At 39.9% G+C, this 21353-nt stretch overlaps 1 protein-coding gene across 1 annotated transcript in view; it reads right to left on the bottom strand.

Moving 5' to 3' along the window:
• LOC149773984 (low-density lipoprotein receptor-related protein 2-like) overlaps positions 1 to 21353 on the bottom strand; it is an 88451-nt gene that overhangs the window by 58909 nt on the left and 8189 nt on the right. The window contains exon 2 of the mRNA XM_089945930.1: positions 20246 to 20696. Within this exon, the coding sequence (XP_089802056.1) occupies positions 20246 to 20696 (451 nt within the window). The remainder of the gene's footprint in view (positions 1 to 20245; positions 20697 to 21353) is intronic.

Genomic DNA, 21353 nt, shown 5'->3' on the forward strand with positions numbered 1-21353 from the left:
ATTTAGTTTTGACACATAGCTGATAAATTCATTTGGCGGTGCTAATCCGTACGAATCAAAATAAACGACTTCGCGAGGATTAATCGCGTAGGCAACCCAATGCGTGCCAGGGCCGGTATTTTTATCGAGATTAATTATTCCTGTCTCGGTAGAGTTTGGTTTGTCTGGTAGTTGATCTCGCATAAATACGCCTCTGAAAAATTTTATTTTTTTTTCTTTGCTTCGTTAATTAGATCTAAATTTGAATAGGCCGTGCTAATCTTAGACCGGATCCGTATGGGGGTCGTCTTAGATAAAGGCCGGATCCTTTTTGTTGTTTTTGCAACATTCTCTCGATTAGGGGAGAGAGGGCGGGAAGTAACCCTCCCTTTTTTTTACTGTATCTCCCTCCCACCACTTTCTCTCCTAATTTGGAACCTATGCCTGTTAGCGCGCCTAATCCTACTGTTTTTGAAATCATCGGAAGAGCCATTTTTATCAGAGGAAGAAAAGGAAAAATTCCGCCCGTTTTGATCATGTCTCTGATGGCGCCTATGGAAAGGCTCACATGAACGCCGGAATTCGCTGATTTGGCCTTGGAAAATCGTTCACGCTGACTTCTAGTTAGCGATAGTTTGTTAGGTCCACCGTGAAGTTGATCTTTTTTCAGGGTTAATTTCATACCGCATCGCTTTGATATCGCTGATTGGAGCTTTTTTATCTGACCCGGGGTCAGAGTTACGCTGACGTGTTCGTATGGCATATTAATAATCGCTTAGTCTAAATTTGGAATTTGTTACATTCTTTCGACAGGAGCATCGATGACTCTCATTCTACCGCTGATTCCCTCCAAGATCATTGTTCTATCGCTGAGAATTACCGCGATCACTTTGTGATTAAGTCCAGCTGTGTTAATTCTGGCTTTGAAATGGATATCAACGACGGATTGTTTTACCAGGTCGAGATGCTCCAGGGAAAAGTAATAGATAGGATAATGAGTATTAAAATCTAGCTGCGATATTTGCAATCCCGTATCGATATTTTGATCGCGACCCATGAAACTTAACAAGCGATGATACGCACGAGCCGTCGAATGATTTTGAAAATCAATTGATATTTCCTCCGATGGTTCTTGCTGGCCATTTACTCTCAGTGATACATTTGTCGCTCCAATGCGATCAAATATCATATGACTGTATAATTGATGATATCTATCAGTGCGCAAAAACGCGATAAAGATATGCCTGGGTGCGGAGGTACCTTGCTGCGATGCAATACGCCAGGTAAAATCACCATTAATATTGGTAATTGTGGAATCTGTTGTTGTTGTCAGCCATGACATGACAGATTTACCGCCTTGGTTCATAAATGACAATAATTTTTCTTCTTCGATTATTGACGGGGTTATCGCTGGCATCCACAAGGTAAATTTTAGTAATCTTACTATGCCGTTATTATTCGCGGCATCATTGGGACCTATCATACCAGTATCGTAATCGACGGCACCTTCTCGCCAGATAGCATCGTTGCTATTTTCCTTTCTGACAAATGTTACGGTGTGTTTTGCTCCGTAGATAATTTTCCTGAAATGTCTGCAAAATCCGAATATATGGGATAACGGGATAGCACAAGCGAATCTTCTGTTACCTGGTGATAGCATAGACTTTCGCGTGGTAAATCCGAGATTATAACCAGAATAAGGTTTAATGATCATATCTTCGATAGCAGCGGGAGCAGCATTAGGAGCGGCGCGATCGTTGGGTTGTCTGATAAGGAACGGCCTATTTTCGGGACGATTAGTATTATCCTTGGCAAACATCATACTAGGGCCAGCTGATCTAGTAAAATCATCCGAGTATCTAGCTAGGCCTATTATCGTCGTTGCTAAGTCAATATCATTAGTAATTGACTCAATCTCTCTTCCGTCGATCATGTAAGTGGCGTTCTTGAATAATGCCATAATACCGTTATTGACGAATCCGACTCTAAAATCTGCCCCATAATTGGTACCATCCGCTTTAACAATTTCCCCGGTAACTTCGATATATGCCTCAGATGGAAGAAAATATCTTGTTGTATCGTGAACTTGAATTTCCAAGCGATTAGGTGTATTTGGTTCAACTGCATCGTACGAGAAATACTGGAAATCTCGCACGGATGTATCCCTACCTACAGGCTCGTCCATGTCGAACACTTCATTTGACACTTGTGCGAACATTTATTATTAAGAATATCATCTAAAACGAAGACCACTGCCTGAAATAAAACTTGTATTAGCAACTTCATTTGCGAGATTTGTCTTAGCAACTTCTTGCGCTAGATTTGTCTTAGCAACTTCCTTTGCGAGATCATTTATTTTTTTATTTGCTGCGTCGTTTATGGCTTTACTGACTTCGGGTGGCATTTCTCTGGTGCTAGGTAATTTGACGGGTTGTTTTTTGCGCATTAAATTTAATATTTTACTTTTGACAACATTGAATCCTTTACTGGCCAAATTACCGATACCAGAGAGAGCAGTCTCGCCGATCTTTCCTATTGCTTTTAACCCGAACTGTTTGACCACGGGTCCAATTTTAGGTATTATTCGCGTAACGAGACTTCCAATGATATCACCGAATCCATTGCCGTGGATATATTTGTACACGGGCAATCTAGAGTTTACTATGCGGACCTGTTTGGGTCTGCGCTGATGTTTGTGAACAATCATGTTATTTCAATTGTGTTGTTTTAATCGATGAGCTCATCGACGAGTTCCTTGTAAATGTGAGAGTCGATGACACCACCGCGGAATAATCGCTGACAAATATCCGAGGCTTCGTTGATTATTTCATGGGAGTTATTTCCGGCTCGTTTTCCTCCGATTAATACCTCAAGGCGAGACACGTCGTTGACAACGCTGTCAGGACAAATGGTATATCCGCTTCCTGTTTTTGGTTTTGAAAATGACGATGGCGCATCCTCGAATTCCTCTTCTTCTTCCTCGGATACTTTTTTTCTTTCTCTTAAGTTTCTCACAGCCACTTTGAATTTCTGGTAACTTGGAAGATAAGGATCAACATTATCCCCCCTCACAGCAAAAAACACAGCTGGAACCCATTCCTCGGCGGTATATTTATCTTCGGCTCTGGGAGCTAAATATTTACCTCTTTCATTATAATCGAACTTGGCAATTTCAGCCAGGTCGCCTTCATTTAATTTTTTAAGTCCCGGTAGTGTAAAATCTCCCTCGGTGGGTTTTCCAAAAATTCTAGAAGTTTCCCCCATTTCTCCCGTAATTTTCTCCTTCGCATAATTTTCAAATCGATAATATTCCCCCCCCCCCCTTGCCTGGGACACATTTTTCTTTATTCGGTATATTGCCTTATACCATTTGTCTCGTGAATTATAAAAATCTCGCCCTTCGCTAGTCAAATATCCACCTCTTTTATCAAAGCTTGTTTTTGCAAAATAAGCGAGATCTTCATCTTCGCTCCATTTTATTTTGTCTAATTCCATTTTAATGTTTAAAAAACCAACGTCCTTAAATTTATCCTTTATATTCGCGATAGGATCGGTTTTCCTCGTTTCCTTTTCTTCCTTTTTTAGTTGTTTTTCATCTTCCTCCCTTAGTTGTTCTTCTTCCTCATCTTCTTTTAGTTCTTCTTCCCTTAATTCCTTCAAAATCCGCTCCATCTTACCTTCTTGTTGTGCTTGTGCTTGTTCTTGTTCTAGTTGTTCTTGTTCTAGTTGTGCTTGTGCTTGCTCTTGTTCTCGTTGCGCTTGTGCTTGTGCTTGCTCTTGTTCTCGTTGCGCTTGTGCTTGTGCTTGTTCTTGTTGCGCTCGTGCTTGTGCTTGTGCTTGTTCTTGTTGCGCTCGTGCTTGTGCTTGTGCTCGTGCTTGTGCTTGTGCTTGTTCTTGTTGCGCTCGTGCTTGTGCTTGTGCTCGTGCTTGTGCTTGTGCTTGTACTCGTGCTTGTGCTCGTGTTTGTGTTTGTACTATTCGCTCCGGTAATAATCGAGTGTGTTCCTCAATGTCTCTCGTCATGGGAATAAGCCCCTTCTTCCTAAGTTCCTTATCTTTCTTTTCATCGCCGTATGCGACTTGCTCGATTGCTCCAGTGACTGGACTCAACAACTTTGACGAAATCTCAGTAATTCCATATTGAGAATCTTCGTAATCACGAATTTTTTTCTTAAATAATTGTCTTGTCGGGATAAGCTTCTTCACTGCCGCTAATTGCTCTCGCGCTAATCTTGCAGAATGAGGCTCTCCAACTCTACTAGCTTTCCGACTCATATTATTTTCAACTATATTGTTTTAATGCGAGGTAAAATTAGGATTAGCAGCCAAACTTTGCAAACTTCATCGACACCAGAATAAATTCCCCCCCCCCCCCTAAAATCCTTGTCTAGAATCATTGAATTTGCACACAAAAAATTGCAGTCGGGAGTGAATTTACGCAAATTAATTCTCGCAGGAAGGCTTATTTTTGAAATCTGAGGCTTCTACGGGAAATGTTCTCGTAGGAAGCTTTATTTGGTCTGGAACGTCTGGTCTGTAGAACTTCCCTGCTGCTACAATGATCACATTTACGGATAGCCCCCTTTCCTACAAACATTAAAGCAAATATATAAATCAAATTCATGAAATAATTATATGAGAAATACTGTTTTATATTTATAACATCATGGAACGAAGAGAACATACCACCAACTGGTACAACATTTTTATCAAAATACACAACATGAACAATATTACTGATGGAAAAAAGACAGGTTCATATTTTTCTCTCAAGCTTCTTTAGTTAATATGTCATTCTGAGTACACAACTGAGCAGCAGGGAAGTTGTACAGACCAGACGTTCCAGACCAAATAAAGCTTCCTACGAGAACATTTCCCGTAGAAGCCTCAGATTTCAAAAATAAGCCTTCCTACGAAAATTAATTTGCGTAAATTCGTTCCCGATTGCAATTTTTGTGTGCAAAATCGATGATTCTGGACAAGTAAAAAAAGGGGGGGGGGGAAATTTATTCTGGTGTCGATGAAGTTTGCAAGGTTTGGCTGCCTTTTCATGAATAAATTTGATCGAGACCGATTCGATATCTACTACGCGGATCATGAAGATTAATCGTGATGAAACCATGCGGTATTGCCTGAGCGCGGCTGAAGAAATTTTTAAATTTGTTTATGTCCATATCGCCGTTGCACCAAGTCTGATGAATATTTCTCAACGTGTGAGTATCGACGCCATTGAAAACTGATAAGATATTACAATTGTCCCTAATTACCTTTGGAATTTGTGTATATCGCTGCGTCACGTAAATCACATCGGTGTTCTTGTGTCGGCCACGCGAGAATATCCTAGCCGGATTAGTTTGTTTATCCAGCATAACATCATCGAAAACGACAAGATTATTAACATCGCCATCTAAATTTTCCACGGATGGGGTTTCATTGATGTCTGTGATGAATTCTATCGTGCCTTCGTCGGTATTGTCGCTAAATTCTTTTAGTACTTGATAACAACGCTGATCATCAACTGAGGGTGCAACCAAATACAACTTATCCCATTTTAGCCATCGCATTATCAAATTTAGCAACAATTGCGTCTTTCCAGAACCGGACGGGCCAATAATTATCATCCTAATCGAATTTGGTAACACCGCGTTATGTTTCGCTTGTTCGCGTTTCTTCGTGGCCGAAAAATCAATTACATTCATGTTACTAGAATACATGGATCTATATTGTGTTAAGTGTCGCACTCACACAGCTACGATAAATCCAACCGAAATCGTCACACGCAACAACAGGAACGCAATTACAGGAGAATGCGAAGTTTGTAAGACACGCAAGTTTAAATTTGTAAAAAAAAAAATAGAAGAACCGGAGGAGACATTACCGCCTCCATGAAAAATCTACCTGGGCTGCCCTGGGCGAAATATCCCGGAGAAAAGCATCTGCCAGGATACAATTACTGCGGACCTGGTACGAGGCTCGATATAAGACTCAACGATAATAATCAACCAAATCCCGGCGAAGATCCAGTAAACGCCATCGATAACGCGTGTTACTATCACGATCTCGCATACCGCAGCGGAGATTTACAACAAAGACATCTCGCTGATATTAGGCTAATTCACGCACTAAACGCGATTCCTGACAAAAGTTTCAAAGAAAAATTGGCAACTTGGTTGATAAAAGGTGCGATGAAAGGTAAATTAGTACTCGGCGCTGGTAAATAATAATGGAGCAAATATATTATTCTCCGCGAGGATTCTGGCGAGGAAAATCAGCAATTGCCAAACTCGCCAAGGCAGCAAAAGTAAAACAATCCACCGCTGAATCGTGGCTATCGAAACAGGCAGTCTGGCAAATTTATCTTCCTCCGCCTAAGAGAATACCGTATGCGAGTTTCTCAGTCAGCGTCCCTAATGAAGTTCATCAAGCTGATTTAATGTTTCTTCCTTACGATACCGTCGACGGAGTCACATACAAGTATGTGTTAACGGTTGTTGATATCGCAAGCAGATACAAGGAAGCGGAGCCGTTATCGAATAAAACAGCAACGGAGATCGCTAAGGCGTTTAGCGAAATTTATTCACGATCTCCATTAACATGGCCGAAGCTTCTCCAGGTTGATCCAGGTCGAGAATTTCTTGGCGCGGTTACTTGATTGATGAAAAAGAATAATGTTAAAATCCGTCGCGGTATTGTAGGTGTTCATCACAATCAAGCTATCGTTGAGAGATTCAATAAAACTCTCGCGGAAAGATTATTCGGATATCAGTACGCGCGTGAATTTATTCAAGATAATCGATCTCATGATTGGGTATCAAGATTGCCTCATGTGATTAACGCACTAAATAACGAGACAACGAGAACAATAGCAATGAAACCCGCGATTGCAATTACAAGAACGAAGATACCCCTAAAGCGAGATTCCACAATTCCGCCTGTGCTAGGTAGCGTCACGGTCAGGTATTTATATAAAGAAGGCGAGGCCGAAGGAGGAAGAAAAAGAGCAACCGATCCAAATTGGAGCGTAACAACACACAAAATATCAGCCGTAACAAGATCGTCAGGGAGACCAGCAATTTATTTCCTAGATTCGCTAGCGCCACAACGCGGATTTACCAAGGAAGAATTACAAATAATACCGAAAGATACTCAACTACCGCCAGCGTCATTAATGTGAAACCGAATTCTACCTAACTGAGATAATTTTCTTACTCTTGACACGGCTAAATAAACTAAATTTGACCAGGAAATTCTATCATCGATGATCCAAACTTGACCATCGACGGTCAATCCCTGCGACGAGTGTATCGTTGTTGCATATCCTAATTTCCATGGCGATCTTTCTGCGTTTATCGCGTCATTAACAAGATTAATATCAACAAGAATAATATCGTTCAAGACCAAGATCTTTTCCTCTCCGCAGGGTAAAGTAACACTGATATTTTGTTTTCTGGTATCAGCGGGCCTGTAACACAACGGCACCTGTAATGTTGGAAATTTCTCGCAATGAAGCTTAAATAACATTTCCTGAATAACATCGCGAACAATTTTCCTACTAGCAACAATCAGATGATCGGGACGCCACAAATTTAGAAAAATATCCATCGGAGTCTCGTCGATTATTTTTCTCATCACATCGCATTGAATTTTATTCGGTTGTAATCGTATTATTTTCTTAAATTCAGTCAATAAAATATCATTGGATCTGTAATCAGCGTCGATTTCCTCATAATAGTCAACGAAATTCCTGAGCCATTCGTGAGGAGATTCACCATCAATCGGATCAGGCTGGCCATGATCTCCGCACATTATCACGGCTGTATTTTTCTCCTCCAGCCATGCCAGGAATGATTGTAATACAACTAAATTTACTGTGCAAATTTCATCAAATATTATAATTCTGTTGATATATTTATTTCCCATGCGAGCCGAATCCCATAATCCACCGCTGTATTTGAAATAACTGTGATACGTGCAAGAATCAACGCCGCGTTGCCTTATTTCTCGCGCTAATCTGTGAGTTGGAGTCAACACTATCATATCAGATTTCGCAAATAAATTTATCGCTCGCGTTGTTTTACCGCTACCACCAGGTCCATTTAGGTAAACGAATTTACTACGTGAAATCGGGTCAAATGCAGATGCAGCCGTTGATATTTTCTCACATTTATCCCGATGAAATTTATCGCAATCTTCGACATCGGCGTCTTCACAATAATCTAGGATATCCTCGTTTTTTATCCTCCAAGTGCCCCAAGAACCATCGGCGATTAAATTATCCAGCCTATACTGATATTTCTTATCGATATAAAACGAGTCCGTTGCGACCCTTACCGCGATATCAGAAAATTTATTTATCATCGACAGTAAATTTATACTCACATAAGCGAGCATCGATGATCTCAAATGCGTATACTGCACTGATTCTCCATCGAGATAGCTAATTACGGTACCTAACTTTACTCCGTCAATGATAATATTTTCTCTGTTGCAGAATATTCCTCGCGATACCGTATCGGCAATAATAAAATCCATTTCGGCATCGTTGATAAACAATCTAGCGTGTCGGTGTTTATGATCAACGGATCCCCCTTGAGTAAATTTGCCAATTATTTTTCTTCCAATATCCTTCGCGTTTTCACAGTCCGTCGGTAGCCACACCTTAGTTTGTTTTCTATACGATATAATTGCCTCGCTCACTGTCAACGATACTAACATTGACGAATCTAGCATATACCTCAACAACACTATAGGGACCCATCTGCGTTGAGAGAAATGCCGACCGAACCAAATATAACAAATTTTATGTAAATTTTCAGCAAACTCGAATGAAGTAACATAAGCGAATCCGGTCATAACAAAATCTGGCAACGGTCCGTTAATTGCCACTCTCGTCATCTCGCTGGTGGGATGGCCAAATTTAGCAAAATAATCCGCACAATCGCCATATCCAAGGAAACTTCCAGGATAGCACGCGCTCATATCAACGGAGATCATATCTTCGAAGTAATATTTGGTATTCCACAATCCGCCATGGCCGTATTCGATACAGCTAAGTTGAATATCAGTGAGAAATTCGTTCCTTGTAGGTTTCCACGAATTTCTTTGTCTGGCAGCGTGAGCAGCAACAGACGGAACCGTAAAACAATTTGTCAGTAACTGATCAGGATTTGACGAATATTTCACCGCGATATTTTTCATCGATTCATGCAATTTTTCATCACGGTAAATATCTCCGCGTGGCAAGATAAATTGATCATACCTTTCTTCGCTCGAGAATAACCAAACTGATATTGGATCAGACGCGGCTAATATTTTGATATATCGAAACATGGCATCAGCGCCTTCCACAGGATAAAATTTAACAACCCGATCTCGCGGGAATATCATTACCGACTGCGACCACGCATGTGAATTATGATCAACAATCTCGATTGGTACTCCTCGAGATCTATATGGCGACGAATATAATATTTCTCCCGATAGTGTTTTCACCGTGATAGGAAATTTAAGTTTCTTGCTCAACACAGCAACATCGTCAATCGATGCGCCATCAACAACTGTCTTCGCCCACGCGTTAATTTTATCCAGCCTCAACTGAGTCAATCCAGATCCACGACGGGCGTTTTTCATATGCTCGATAACGCGCTCGGCAACGCAATTTATCATCGGCGATTCTTTCATCGCGGGTAGATTTTTCACATCCGGGTTGTTATTTAGCCGATAAATTCCATAAACAACAGCGCTAGATGGATACGCCCTGGCATAATAAGGACCGTCAATTCCCAATAATAATCCTGGCTTCGAATTTTTATCAAGAACAACATTTTTCTTACCGCCACGCACGGGATCTCGTTTATCGCGAATAATCCAAGTGTCGTCAGGCATTTGTGCAATAAATTTTATTCCAAAGATAAATCGCTCCTCGGAATGCGAGATTTTTATATGCTCGATTATCTTCTTGGCCCGTTCCAGATTCATCGTAGCATCAACAGCGTTAGTTTTCCATGTCGACCAAACATGAATCCCCCCATCATCGAAAAATTCTTTTTTGGCACGATCAACCTCAGGAATGATATATTCTGCCTCATCAAGATCAAATGTATCCATTATTATATTTTAGACAAATATTTAAATTATAATATGCAGTGCAAATGGATACCAATCGGATCAACAAAATCATGCGACAAATCCTGCAGAGGTGATTATTGTGGTGCTCATATATATGCGATTCGACGAGGCAGTAAAGGACCACAGCGGTGCTTAGTTTGCCAAGTTGGCACTCGAGGAAAAACTCGATTGTGTTTGTCCTGTGGAGGGAAAAATTATCGAGAATTGCTCAGATATTACAAAAAGAAATCTTCCTCGGTGATAACCTGCGAAGAGGATTATATTAATCGATTCAAGGCAAATTATGATTTAGACAAATGGAATATTGTATATGGAACTGAAATCAACGATTCCTGCAATGAAAATCACACACGAGTATAGATCGCATCCTACGATCGAGGGTTACGAAGCATCATCGGATGGCGTTGTCAGAAACATCAAAACAAAGAAAAATGTTGGTAGGGTTGATAACAATGGCTATCTCAGATTTTCAGTCGGTAAAAATAATAAAAGAAGATGCGAAAATTATTCCAACCATCGGTTCGTATACGAGTGCTATCACGGACCAATAGAGATTGGACTTGTTATCGATCACATCGATGGAAATAAAATCAATAATAAACTTTCCAATCTTCGCGCAGTGACGCAGAGCGAAAATTTAAGATCCGGCAATACCGGTGGCGCACGATCAGCTAAGTCGGTTAAATCAATAAATCAAGAAACGGGTGAGGAGATGATATTCACGTCGATGAGAGGCGCTGGGAGGTATTTTCGTATTCATCCAGCATCGGTGCGATATGCGGCAGAGGGAATAATTCACGTAACTTTTTCATATAATCTCGGCACTTGGATCAAATTCTCCTATATCCCAATAATATTCGACGAAGAATAATTGAATATTTACAGAATTAATATAACATGGATGAGCAAACCATAAACAATATTATCGAAGCTATCGATGATCTAAGGAAAAAAATAAATCTTCCATCGGAGTTGGACACGAATAAAATCCGATCCGAATTCGAGGCGATTGTTCAGGGGAAACTCGAATACAAATACACGCTACCATCCGAATACAAATTAATAAAGAAAATCCAGATTGCGATGTATCAATCACTTGCGACAGTCAGTGATGATCGCGTCGAGGATTTTGTTAAATTATCTACGCTAGTGGAAAAAGCTAGGTTGATTTTATCGGACGCATACGAGTCAAAAAAAATTACAAGTTCACGCATCAGACAACTGAAAAAGCTTGTCGATGAGAGCAAGGCCAAGGAAATCACAGACTCTTGAATTTTCCTGAATATTTTCCGCAAACAAAAAAAAAACAAAAATTAAAAAAATCTTCCAATTTTGAAAATTTCCCCGGTTTTTATTTATTTTTTTGCCCCGTTTTTCCCGTGAATAGATTCAAGAGTCAGAGACTCTCACGATTTTACCAGTAGATTGATACTAACAGTTTCCCCGCGGATATCAAGCAAATTTCCTTTCTGATCCGTCAGTTTGAAATTTATCCTTGACAACAATCGATTATGACATCGCAGATAAAACGGATTCACCGGCTCCTTTATTATCAAATAACCAGGAGAAGCGCTAGGTGAAAACGAATACAAGATAAAACCCTGCTGCGCTTGATTTGACTCTGACGAATCAACATTGTAACTCCCCTCGACAACATCCGCGTGAAGATAAATCGCGATAACTTCCGTTATATTAACGATACCTGGCGAGATATGCCGCCCTTGCCCGGCGGGATCATTATCGTGTTTGAGAATCGATTCTGATTGTATTTTTTTAGTCCACGCGGCATGTAACTTCGGAAATAAATCATCGATGGTATCAGTGACGGATTTTCTCATTTTATCAACATCATAATCGGGAAATTTGAAATTTGGTAGCGTTTCCTCGGTTAATCCAAATACTCTCATGAATTTTTGTTTTTCTTCTGAATTTTTGATCAACTCGAATTTGCTAATAGGAAGAACATAATCGGCAATTGATATATCGTCGACTATCGCCTGAATAAACATACCATGATAATATTCAATATCATTCGCGAGTTGATTTAAAATCTTCACGCGTTTGATAATTTCGCTACATGAGCCTGATTTATTTAAGATGCATTCATGAAAGGATTCCCGCAATAAATTTAATTGTATTGTATGATCTTGAATAAATTCGTCGAGGGTTCTTCTTACCAAGATACCATCTATGGGGGCTATTATCCTGTAAATGTGGGTAGCGTCGAAGATTTTCACACCGGGGGGAATTTTAGGAAGAGGCAACCACGAGAGAATTCTTTCGTTAATAAAAGTAAAAGCGAATATTACCAGGTTAATTTTGTGGTTATTCATGAGGTTGATGGCGCTATCGATCAGAGGTTTGTGTTTGATATCTCCATACCATCCTTCGTCGGTGGTAAAATCTTCTTTTTTTGGTTCCGGTAGTTCTGGAGGAGCTTCCTCGTACCAACCTGGAATAATAAAATCTGATTTTTTTGGTTTTGCTAGAGGTGCGATTTCAGGCCAACCTAATATGGTCCTAATCGATGATTGGTAAATATCTACCATGTACGGCGATTTCACCTCTATCATCGATGATAGTGTTGGCTCGTGCGCAGATATTTTTATTCCCGGAGTAGCATCGCCGGTTATATTTGATATTCTACTGGTAAATTCCTTATCCAGCTGATCAATTTCGTAACTGCCTGTTGGTATGCCAACGACGATCCAATCTGGCGTTCCATCGGGTTTGTTTTTGTTGGCAAAAACAAGCGAATTATTTGATAATAATCCGCCAAATGATTTCGATCTAACATTAGGCCAACTATTGTAGACACGCAATTGTGTTAACGCAATTTCTTTGACGCTAATTGGTGTTGGAAAATTAATGCTAAATTCTGGATTGGTTGAGCTTAACGATATTAGTGTTGTTGTCGGCGGTGTCGTGTTTGTCACGATCTGGGCTAGTTCGGACATTATTAATATTCATTTGTTCAATCTCGGAGTAAATACTGATCATTGCCGAAAATTCTAGATCGGAGATAACGCCATCGTTGAGACTCTCCGAAAGCAGCGATGATAATCTCGAATACGCGTCGTTGACCTTGGATAGTTTATTCTTGTACAACGATAATTTCTCACTCGTGCACGAGGATATCTTTTTCGCTACGATATTGAGAACACCAGCGATTGTCGTTGTTGACGAGATTATTATTGTTGCAACGATTGGCGCGATTGTTGTTACCGCGGATAAAATTATTCCAGCACCAGCGACTACCGCAGATACCGCGTACACAGCGAAGTCAATGATAACTAATCTACGCTGGTATTTTTTTATTTTTGTTTGATATTCGTCTAGTAGTTTTTTTATCGAATCCTGCCATGATCGCGCCTGATTATAACGGTAATCCGATGCGGTCATTTATTAGTTAATTTACCTGACTAATTGGATTCAATATGATAAATATTCGAATATTACAAAATATTGCACTGGTCCCATGGTGGTTCTATCTGGTGGTTTTAGTGTGAAATTTGCGATGGTACCTTCATTTAACGAAATAATGAAAAATCCAGGATAATATTCATGAATTTCATAATTCGAATTTACATTGAATTTTATCCTGGATATAACATAAACTCGATATACACCCCGAAATGGCGCGGTAAAGTTAAAAGAATCATCCTCGGGTGTCCAAGTGAGAGATAATCTTTTAACAACAAATGTCACACTACAGGATATATTCGCTGTTATAAACTGATCAGGTACCGAAATACGCGCTAATATTGGAATATCCAACGGTAATATTTCTGCTTTAATATCGTTAATTTGTGTAGTTGCGTCGAGAAGTTTCGCGTTGATTTCTTGAATTTTTCCATCGTTCGCTGATGTATCAACCTTTTGACGCGCTAATTCACGTACCGCGTTAATTTCATCGTTAATTTTAGTAATATCCTCGTCGATTTTTCTTGTTTTCTCATCTGTCAATTCACGTATCGCGTTAAACCCCTTGGTAAATTCGGGAACAACAAGATCGTTGAGTTTATTAATTTCCTCGCTGATTTTTTTGTTGAGATCGTCGATTGTTGCTCTCTGACCTAACGAGATATTTATTTTGGTAATTTCCTCGTTAATGGATTTTACTCTCTCGATGAGATCGCTGTGTGATGTTCTATCGGCTTTTTGAAATATTAGTGCACGTGCCGATTCAATATCTTTGTTGATTTGGGCGATATCTTCGTTGATTTTTCTTGTTTTCTCGGTAAGATCGTTATGTGATGTTCTATCGGCTTTTTGAAATATTAATGCGCGTGCCGATTCAATATCTTTGTTGATTTGGGCGATATCTTCGTTTATTTTCTTTGTTTTCTCGGTCAGATCGTTATGTGTAGTTGAAGAGGTATCGATGAATTTTTTTATATCCTCGTCGAGTTTTTTACTGAGATTTTTTGATGTATCATCTAGTTTTTTAAGATCGTTAGTTAGCTTGGTAAATCTTTTTGTCACTCTATCCTGAAGATCGTCGTGTGATGCTTTATCAGCCTTTAGAAGCATCGCCGCTGATAGCTCTTTGTCGGATTTTTCCACATCCGCGATATTAGCCTTTAGTGGCAATACCGCTAATAGATCGGTAATATCAGCAATAGATTTTAATACCATCTCCGATTGACGAGTAAACTGACTAATATGATCATTATATTCGTCTCGCTTGATTATATCAGTTATTTTCACGTTGCTGGTGTGTAATCGCCCTTCGGTATTTTGAAAAACAGCAACTTCGCCAGGGTCCACCTCTGACAGCGATAGAAGATTGTTAATATCGCTCTTGGTTGCGAACTTTGATAGATCGACGTCAGTCACTTCTGCTTTTTCCTTCCTGTAGATAAATCTACCGTAAATATCAACCATGATATTTATCTACGGCGTATTCAAGTACAATTTTGTTATAAGGGCCGGATGATTTTGAAATTGCGTCAAGAACATTAATTGACTCTGGGCCGCATATTGGTGGATCTGCTAATGTCTGCGTTGGAAGTGTCGAATACCAAACCGGAAGTTTCAGCGAAGACACATAGTTGATAAATTCATTTGGCGGTGCTAATCCATACGAATCAAAGTAAATAACTTCGCGAGGATTAATCGCGTAGGCAACCCAGTGTGTTCCAGGGCCGGTATTTTTATCGAGATTTATTATTCCTGTCTCGGTAGGGTTTGGTTTTTCTGGTAGTTGATCTCGCATAAATACGCCTCTGAAAAATTTTTTTTTTTTTCTTTGCTTCGTTGATTAGATCTAAATTTGAATAGGCCGTGCTAATCTTAGGCCGGATCCGTATGGGGGGCGTCTTAGATAAAGGCCGGATCCTTTTTGTTGTTTTTGCAACATTTTCGCGATTAGGGGAGAGCAGGCGGGAAATAATCCTCCCTTTTTTTTACCGTATCTCCCTCCCATCACTTTTTCTCCTAATTTGGAACCTATGCCCGAGAGCGCGCCTAATCCTAATGTCTTTCCAATAATCGGAAGGGCCATTTTTATCAGGGGAAGAAAAGGAAGAAATCCGCCTGTTTTGACCATATCTCTGATGGCGCCTATGGAAAGGCTCACATGAACGCCAGAATTTGCTGATTTGGCCTTGGTAAATCGTTCACGTTGACCTCTAGTTAGCGACAGTTTGTTAGGCCCACCGTGAATCTGATCGTTTTTCAGTGTTAATTTCATACCGCATCGCTTTGATATCGCTGATTGGAGCTTTTTCATCTGACCTGGGGTCAGAGTTACACTGACGTGTTCGTATGGCATATTAATAATCGCTTAGTCTAAATTTGGAATTTGTCACATTCTTTCGACAGGAGCATCGATGACTCTCATTCTACCGCTGATTCCCTCCAAGATCATTGTTCTATCGCTGAGAATTACCGCGATCACTTTGTGATTAAGTCCAGCTGTGTTAATTCTGGCTTTGAAATGGATATCAACGACGGATTGTTTTACCAGGTCGAGATGCTCCAGGGAAAAGTAATAGATAGGATAATGAGTATTAAAATCTAGCTGCGATATTTGCAATCCCGTATCGATATTTTGATCGCGACCCATGAAACTTAACAAGCGATGATACGCACGAGCCGTCGAATGATTTTCAAAATCAATTGATATTTCCTCGGATGGTTCTTGCTGGCCATTTACTCTCAGTGATACATTTGTTGCTCCAATGTGATCAAATATCATATGACTGTATAATTGATGATACCTATTGGTACGCAAAAACGCGATAAAGATATGCCTAGGTGCGGAGGTACCTTGCTGCGATGCAATACGCCAGGTAAAATCACCATTAATATTGGTAGTTGTGGAATCTGTTGTTGTTGTCAGCCATGACATGACAGATTTACCGCCTTGGTTCATAAATGACAATAATTTTTCTTCTTCGATTATTGACGGGGTTATCGCTGGCATCCACAAGGTAAATTTTAGTAATCTTACTATGCCGTTATTATTCGCGGCATCATTGGGACCTATCACGCCAGTAGCGTAATCGACGGCACCTTCTCGCCAGATAGCATCGTTGCTATTTTCCTTTCTGATAAATGTTACGGTGTGTTTTGCTCCGTAGATAATTTTCCTGAAATGTCTGCAAAATCCGAATATATGGGATAACGGGATAGCACAAGCGAATCTTCTGTTACCTGGTGATAGCATAGACTTTCGCGTGGCAAATCCGAGATTATAATCAGGATAAGGTTTAATGATCATATCTTCGATAGCAGCGGGAGCAGCATTAGGAGCGGCGCGATCGTTGGGTTGTCTGATAAGGAACGGCCTATTTTCGGGACGATTAGTATTATCCTTGGCAAACATCATACTAGGGCCAGCTGATCTAGTAAAATCATCCGAGTATCTAGCTAGGCCTATTATCGTTGTTGCTAAGTCAATATCATTAGTAATTGACTCAATCTCTCTTCCATCGATCATGTAAGTGGCGCTCTTGAATAATGCCATAATACCGTTATTGACGAATCCGACTCTAAAATCTGGCCCATAATTGGTACCATCCGCTTTAACAATTTCCCCGGTAACTTCGATATATGCCTCAGATGGAAGAAAATATCTTGTTGTATCGTGAACTTGAATTTCCAAGCGATTAGGTGTATTTGGTTCAACTGCATCGTACGAGAAATACTGGAAATCTCGCACGGATGTATCCCTACCTACAGGCTCGTCCATGTCAAACACTTCATTTGACACTTGTGCGAACATTTATTATTAAGAATATCATCTAAAACGAAGACCACAACCTGAAATAAAACTTGTATTAGCAACTTCATTTGCGAGATTTGTCTTAGCAACTTCCTGCGCTAGATTTGTCTTAGCTACTTCCTTTGCGAGATCATTTATTTTTTTATTTGCTGCGTCGTTTATGGCTTTACTGACTTCGGGTGGCATTTCTCTGGTGATGGGTAATTTGACGGGTTGTTTTTTGCGCATTAAATTTAATATTTTACTTTTGACAGTATTGAAGCCTTTACTAGCCAAATTACCGATACCAGAAATGGCAGTCTCGCCGATTTTTCCTATTGCTTTTGACGCGAATTGTTTGATCGTGGGTCCGATTTTAGGTATTACTCGCGTAACGAGACTTCCAATGATATCACCGAATCCATTGCCGTGGATATATTTGTACACGGGCAATCTAGAGTTTACTATGCGGACCTGTTTGGGTCTGCGCTGATGTTTGTGAACAATCATGTTATTTCAATTGTGTTGTTTTAATCGATGAGCTCATCGACAAGTTCCTTGTAAATGTGAGAATCAATGACGCCACCGCGGAATAACCGCTGACAAATATCTGAGGCTTCGTTGATTACTTCGCGAGAGTTATTTCCGGCTCGTTTTCCTCCGATTAATACCTCAAGGCGAGATACATCGTTGACAACGCTGTCAGGGCAAACGGTATATCCGCTTCCTGTTTTTGGTTCTGGAGATTGCAATGGCGTTACGCGGAATACTTCGTCTGACGGCGTTGAAGATGACCCTGGTGATGTCCCTGACGACGTCGGTGGCGACGTCATTGGCGAATATGGTAATTGTTGAGGATCGCGGCTTCTAGCAGCAGGGTGCTCATCTCTCGGAACATTCCATTTTCCTTTGGGTGAAAGTTCCTGTGGTTTCCAGTTTGTCGATGTTGGTTCTGGAGGTGGGGAGCCGGCCCAAAGGGGACGCGTTGTAGGAGGACCCCTTGGATATAATGTAGGAGAGAGAGGAGGATGGCGAAGATCAAAAGAGGGGGAAGAAGGACTATAACTCTTAGGTAATTGTTCTGAAGGGAGGTAAAGGGAAGGGGGGGATTATGGGGATTAACGTGTCACTCGCCAATGTAGGTGACGAAATTATCCCTCTTATATTCGCAAATCTGTATTTAATAACATCTGATGAAAATTTTCCAAAATTTTCATCACTATATTTTACTGGTTTTCCTAAACTACCAAAATAAATTATCGCTAGCCAATCAATTTCTTCAATTTTATCGGCAATATCCTTTTTCAATAAAAATCTTTTATTTTCCAGAGAATTATCCGCAGCCATCTGAATTCTTGAATCATCGTTACTGAGTAAAAACAACAAGTTCTTGTTCAAATAATTATCAGCGGGTATTTTAGGATCAATTTTAAACGAACCATTATCCGCAGATGGTTTATATTCGCTTGGTTGAGTTACTGGTTCCTGATCACTCTGATCTTTTTTCTTTTTTGATTTTCTCTCCTTTTTCTGAGGTGGAATTCCTTCTTTTGGTCTAGCTCCTAATTCTTGTGGTTGAATATCTTCTTCCTGTAGTTGAATTATTGGTTCCTGTGGTATTACTTTTCTCCTTCGTGTTTTAGCTTTTTCTTCCTTCTCCTGTTGTTTTCTTTCCTTCGCTTGCTGCCTTTCTTCCTTCTCCAGTTGTTTTCTTTCTTCTGCTACTTGCTTATTATATCTTTGTGTGTCTTTTGCTGCTTCTAAAAATCTCCTGTAGCGCGGATCCGTTACCATACTCACATGTGTTTTTCCCGAGTAAACTTTATATACCATGTTGTACCAATTATCACGAGTTCCGTATCTTTTTTTTCCTATTGCAGTCAAATATTCATTTCGAATACTAAACATATCTTCCGCAAATTGACCAATTCGATCTATGGAATACAGTGTCGAGAGCGGTCGTGATATTATTTCCCATCCCTCATCGGTGAAATTTTCTCTTAAATTCTCGATACTAAACTTCCCTTTTTTTACTCCCGGTTTTCCTACTTTAGGTTTTCCATTACTTGCTCCAGAATCAATTGCAGGTTGTTGCCCTTGTGCTGCTGCTGCTATTGCTAATTGATCGGGTAATGTTCGTGATTGTTCCTCAATACCTTTCAACATAGGAAAAATTCCCTTTTTCCTAGTATCCGGATCTTTTTCGTCGCCAAATACAACTTGCTCGATTGTTCCGGTAACTGGCTTCAACCATTTCAATGATTCCTCGGCAATTCCATGTTGCACATCTTCGTAACCACGAACATTTCTCTTAAATAATTGTTTTGTCGGGATAAGCTTCTTTAATGCCGCTAATTGCTCTCGCGCTAATCTGGCAGAATGAGGCTCTCCAACTGTACTAGCTTTCGGACTCATATTATTTTCAACTATATTGTTTTAATGCGAGGTAAAATTAGGATCGGCAGCCAAATCTTCGCAAACTTCATCGACGGAATAATTTCCCCCCCCCCCCCTTTTTTCCTTGTCTAGAATCATTGAATTTGCACACAAAAAATTGCAGTCGGGAGTGAATTTACGCAAATTAATTTTCGTAGGAAGGCTTATTTTTGAAATCCGAGGCTTCTACGGGAAATGTTCTCGTAGGAAGGCTTATTTGGTCTGGAACCACTGGTCTGTACAACTTCCCTGCTGCTCAACTGCGTTGACTATGAACTACTTTAGTATCTTCCAGTATATATCGCATTTTAAGCAATTGTTCTACCTACATCCAATATTGTAAATCCATATATATATAACGTATGCCTTATAAGATTATTTCATACTTTGATGAAATTAGTGTCGATGATCTACACAGGCAATAGGAAAAACTTGCTACTTCTTATTCTGAGTCTTTTTAGGGAGAGGAAGTTTAAAATGAGCATTGCTTACCCTTGGAAAGGATCAAGCGCTATCCCATGAGGGTGTTCAATATCCTCATGCAGAAGAATTTTGTACATGCCCAAATCTTCTTCTGTTGTGCCCATAATCCCTATCCATCCATATATTGTATCAGTCCAGTACAGGCTTCTACTAAGCCAGTCGAAAGCCACTCTGGTGTAGACACTTGCAGGACCTTTGAGGAAAGGTGTCCAAGTCCTGATATTAGATTGAGAATGGTTTCTTTCTATGTAGATGATCCTTCTGATATATTCATACAAAAACAACGTATCCGACTGGTAGTCTACACATACACTCGGAAAAAATACGCTCATATTGAAAAAAGTGTAATGCCCAGCTTTCCCAGGTAGTCCGCTCTCCGAAATCGGAAATATGTCGTATGATCTATTAACAGTAGGTGTCAAGTTTGGATCCGGCATTAAAGTCACCAACAGTCCTTGATCTATAAAAGAAAGTACGTTTTCACTTATATACATCGTTTGGTGCTGAACGAGATTGATTAACATAAAGCAATGGAGTTTGGACGGAAAGACCGTCGTTTTCGTCAATTCTGAAATAACGTTAAACACGTAATATCCCTTTTTATAGGATTAGAGTATACATTTTCATATGATATCAGTTTTCAGAATGTCTCAAGTATGGATAAAACTTACTGATCTGAAATATGATAATAAAAAGATGTTAAACATTAAAACATAGAAGTAGTCGTCTGCACCCAGATATTATCTCCAAGCTACACTAAGCTCTCCAAACTTCTCCAGCGTTCTTTGTTTAAATACGGAACATACCCTACACATAGGCTACGACAGCATGGATCAAAACTTATAATTTTTGGGCATGTCCACTGACAACCCACAATAACGACCAAAGATTTAAACCACTGGTTACTAACCTTTTACAGTTGCGACCCTAGAAAATAAATCTGTCTGAGCCCCACGACCCTTTTAAAGCACTTTAAGTTTTGCCATACTCAAAACAAAATCATGGAGACCCCATGCGACCTTCCAGAAAGTGCTCGCGACAGAATGCAAGCATTTGAAAATTTATATACAAAGGCATAATTGTTCTAAACATGTTAAACACCTACAGTCAATAATTG

The sequence above is a fragment of the Sinohyriopsis cumingii genome, unplaced genomic scaffold (assembly GCF_028554795.1).
Source record: "Sinohyriopsis cumingii isolate HCF-2022 unplaced genomic scaffold, ASM2855479v2 utg000488l, whole genome shotgun sequence".
Classification (NCBI taxonomy): Eukaryota; Metazoa; Mollusca; class Bivalvia; order Unionida; family Unionidae; genus Sinohyriopsis; species Sinohyriopsis cumingii.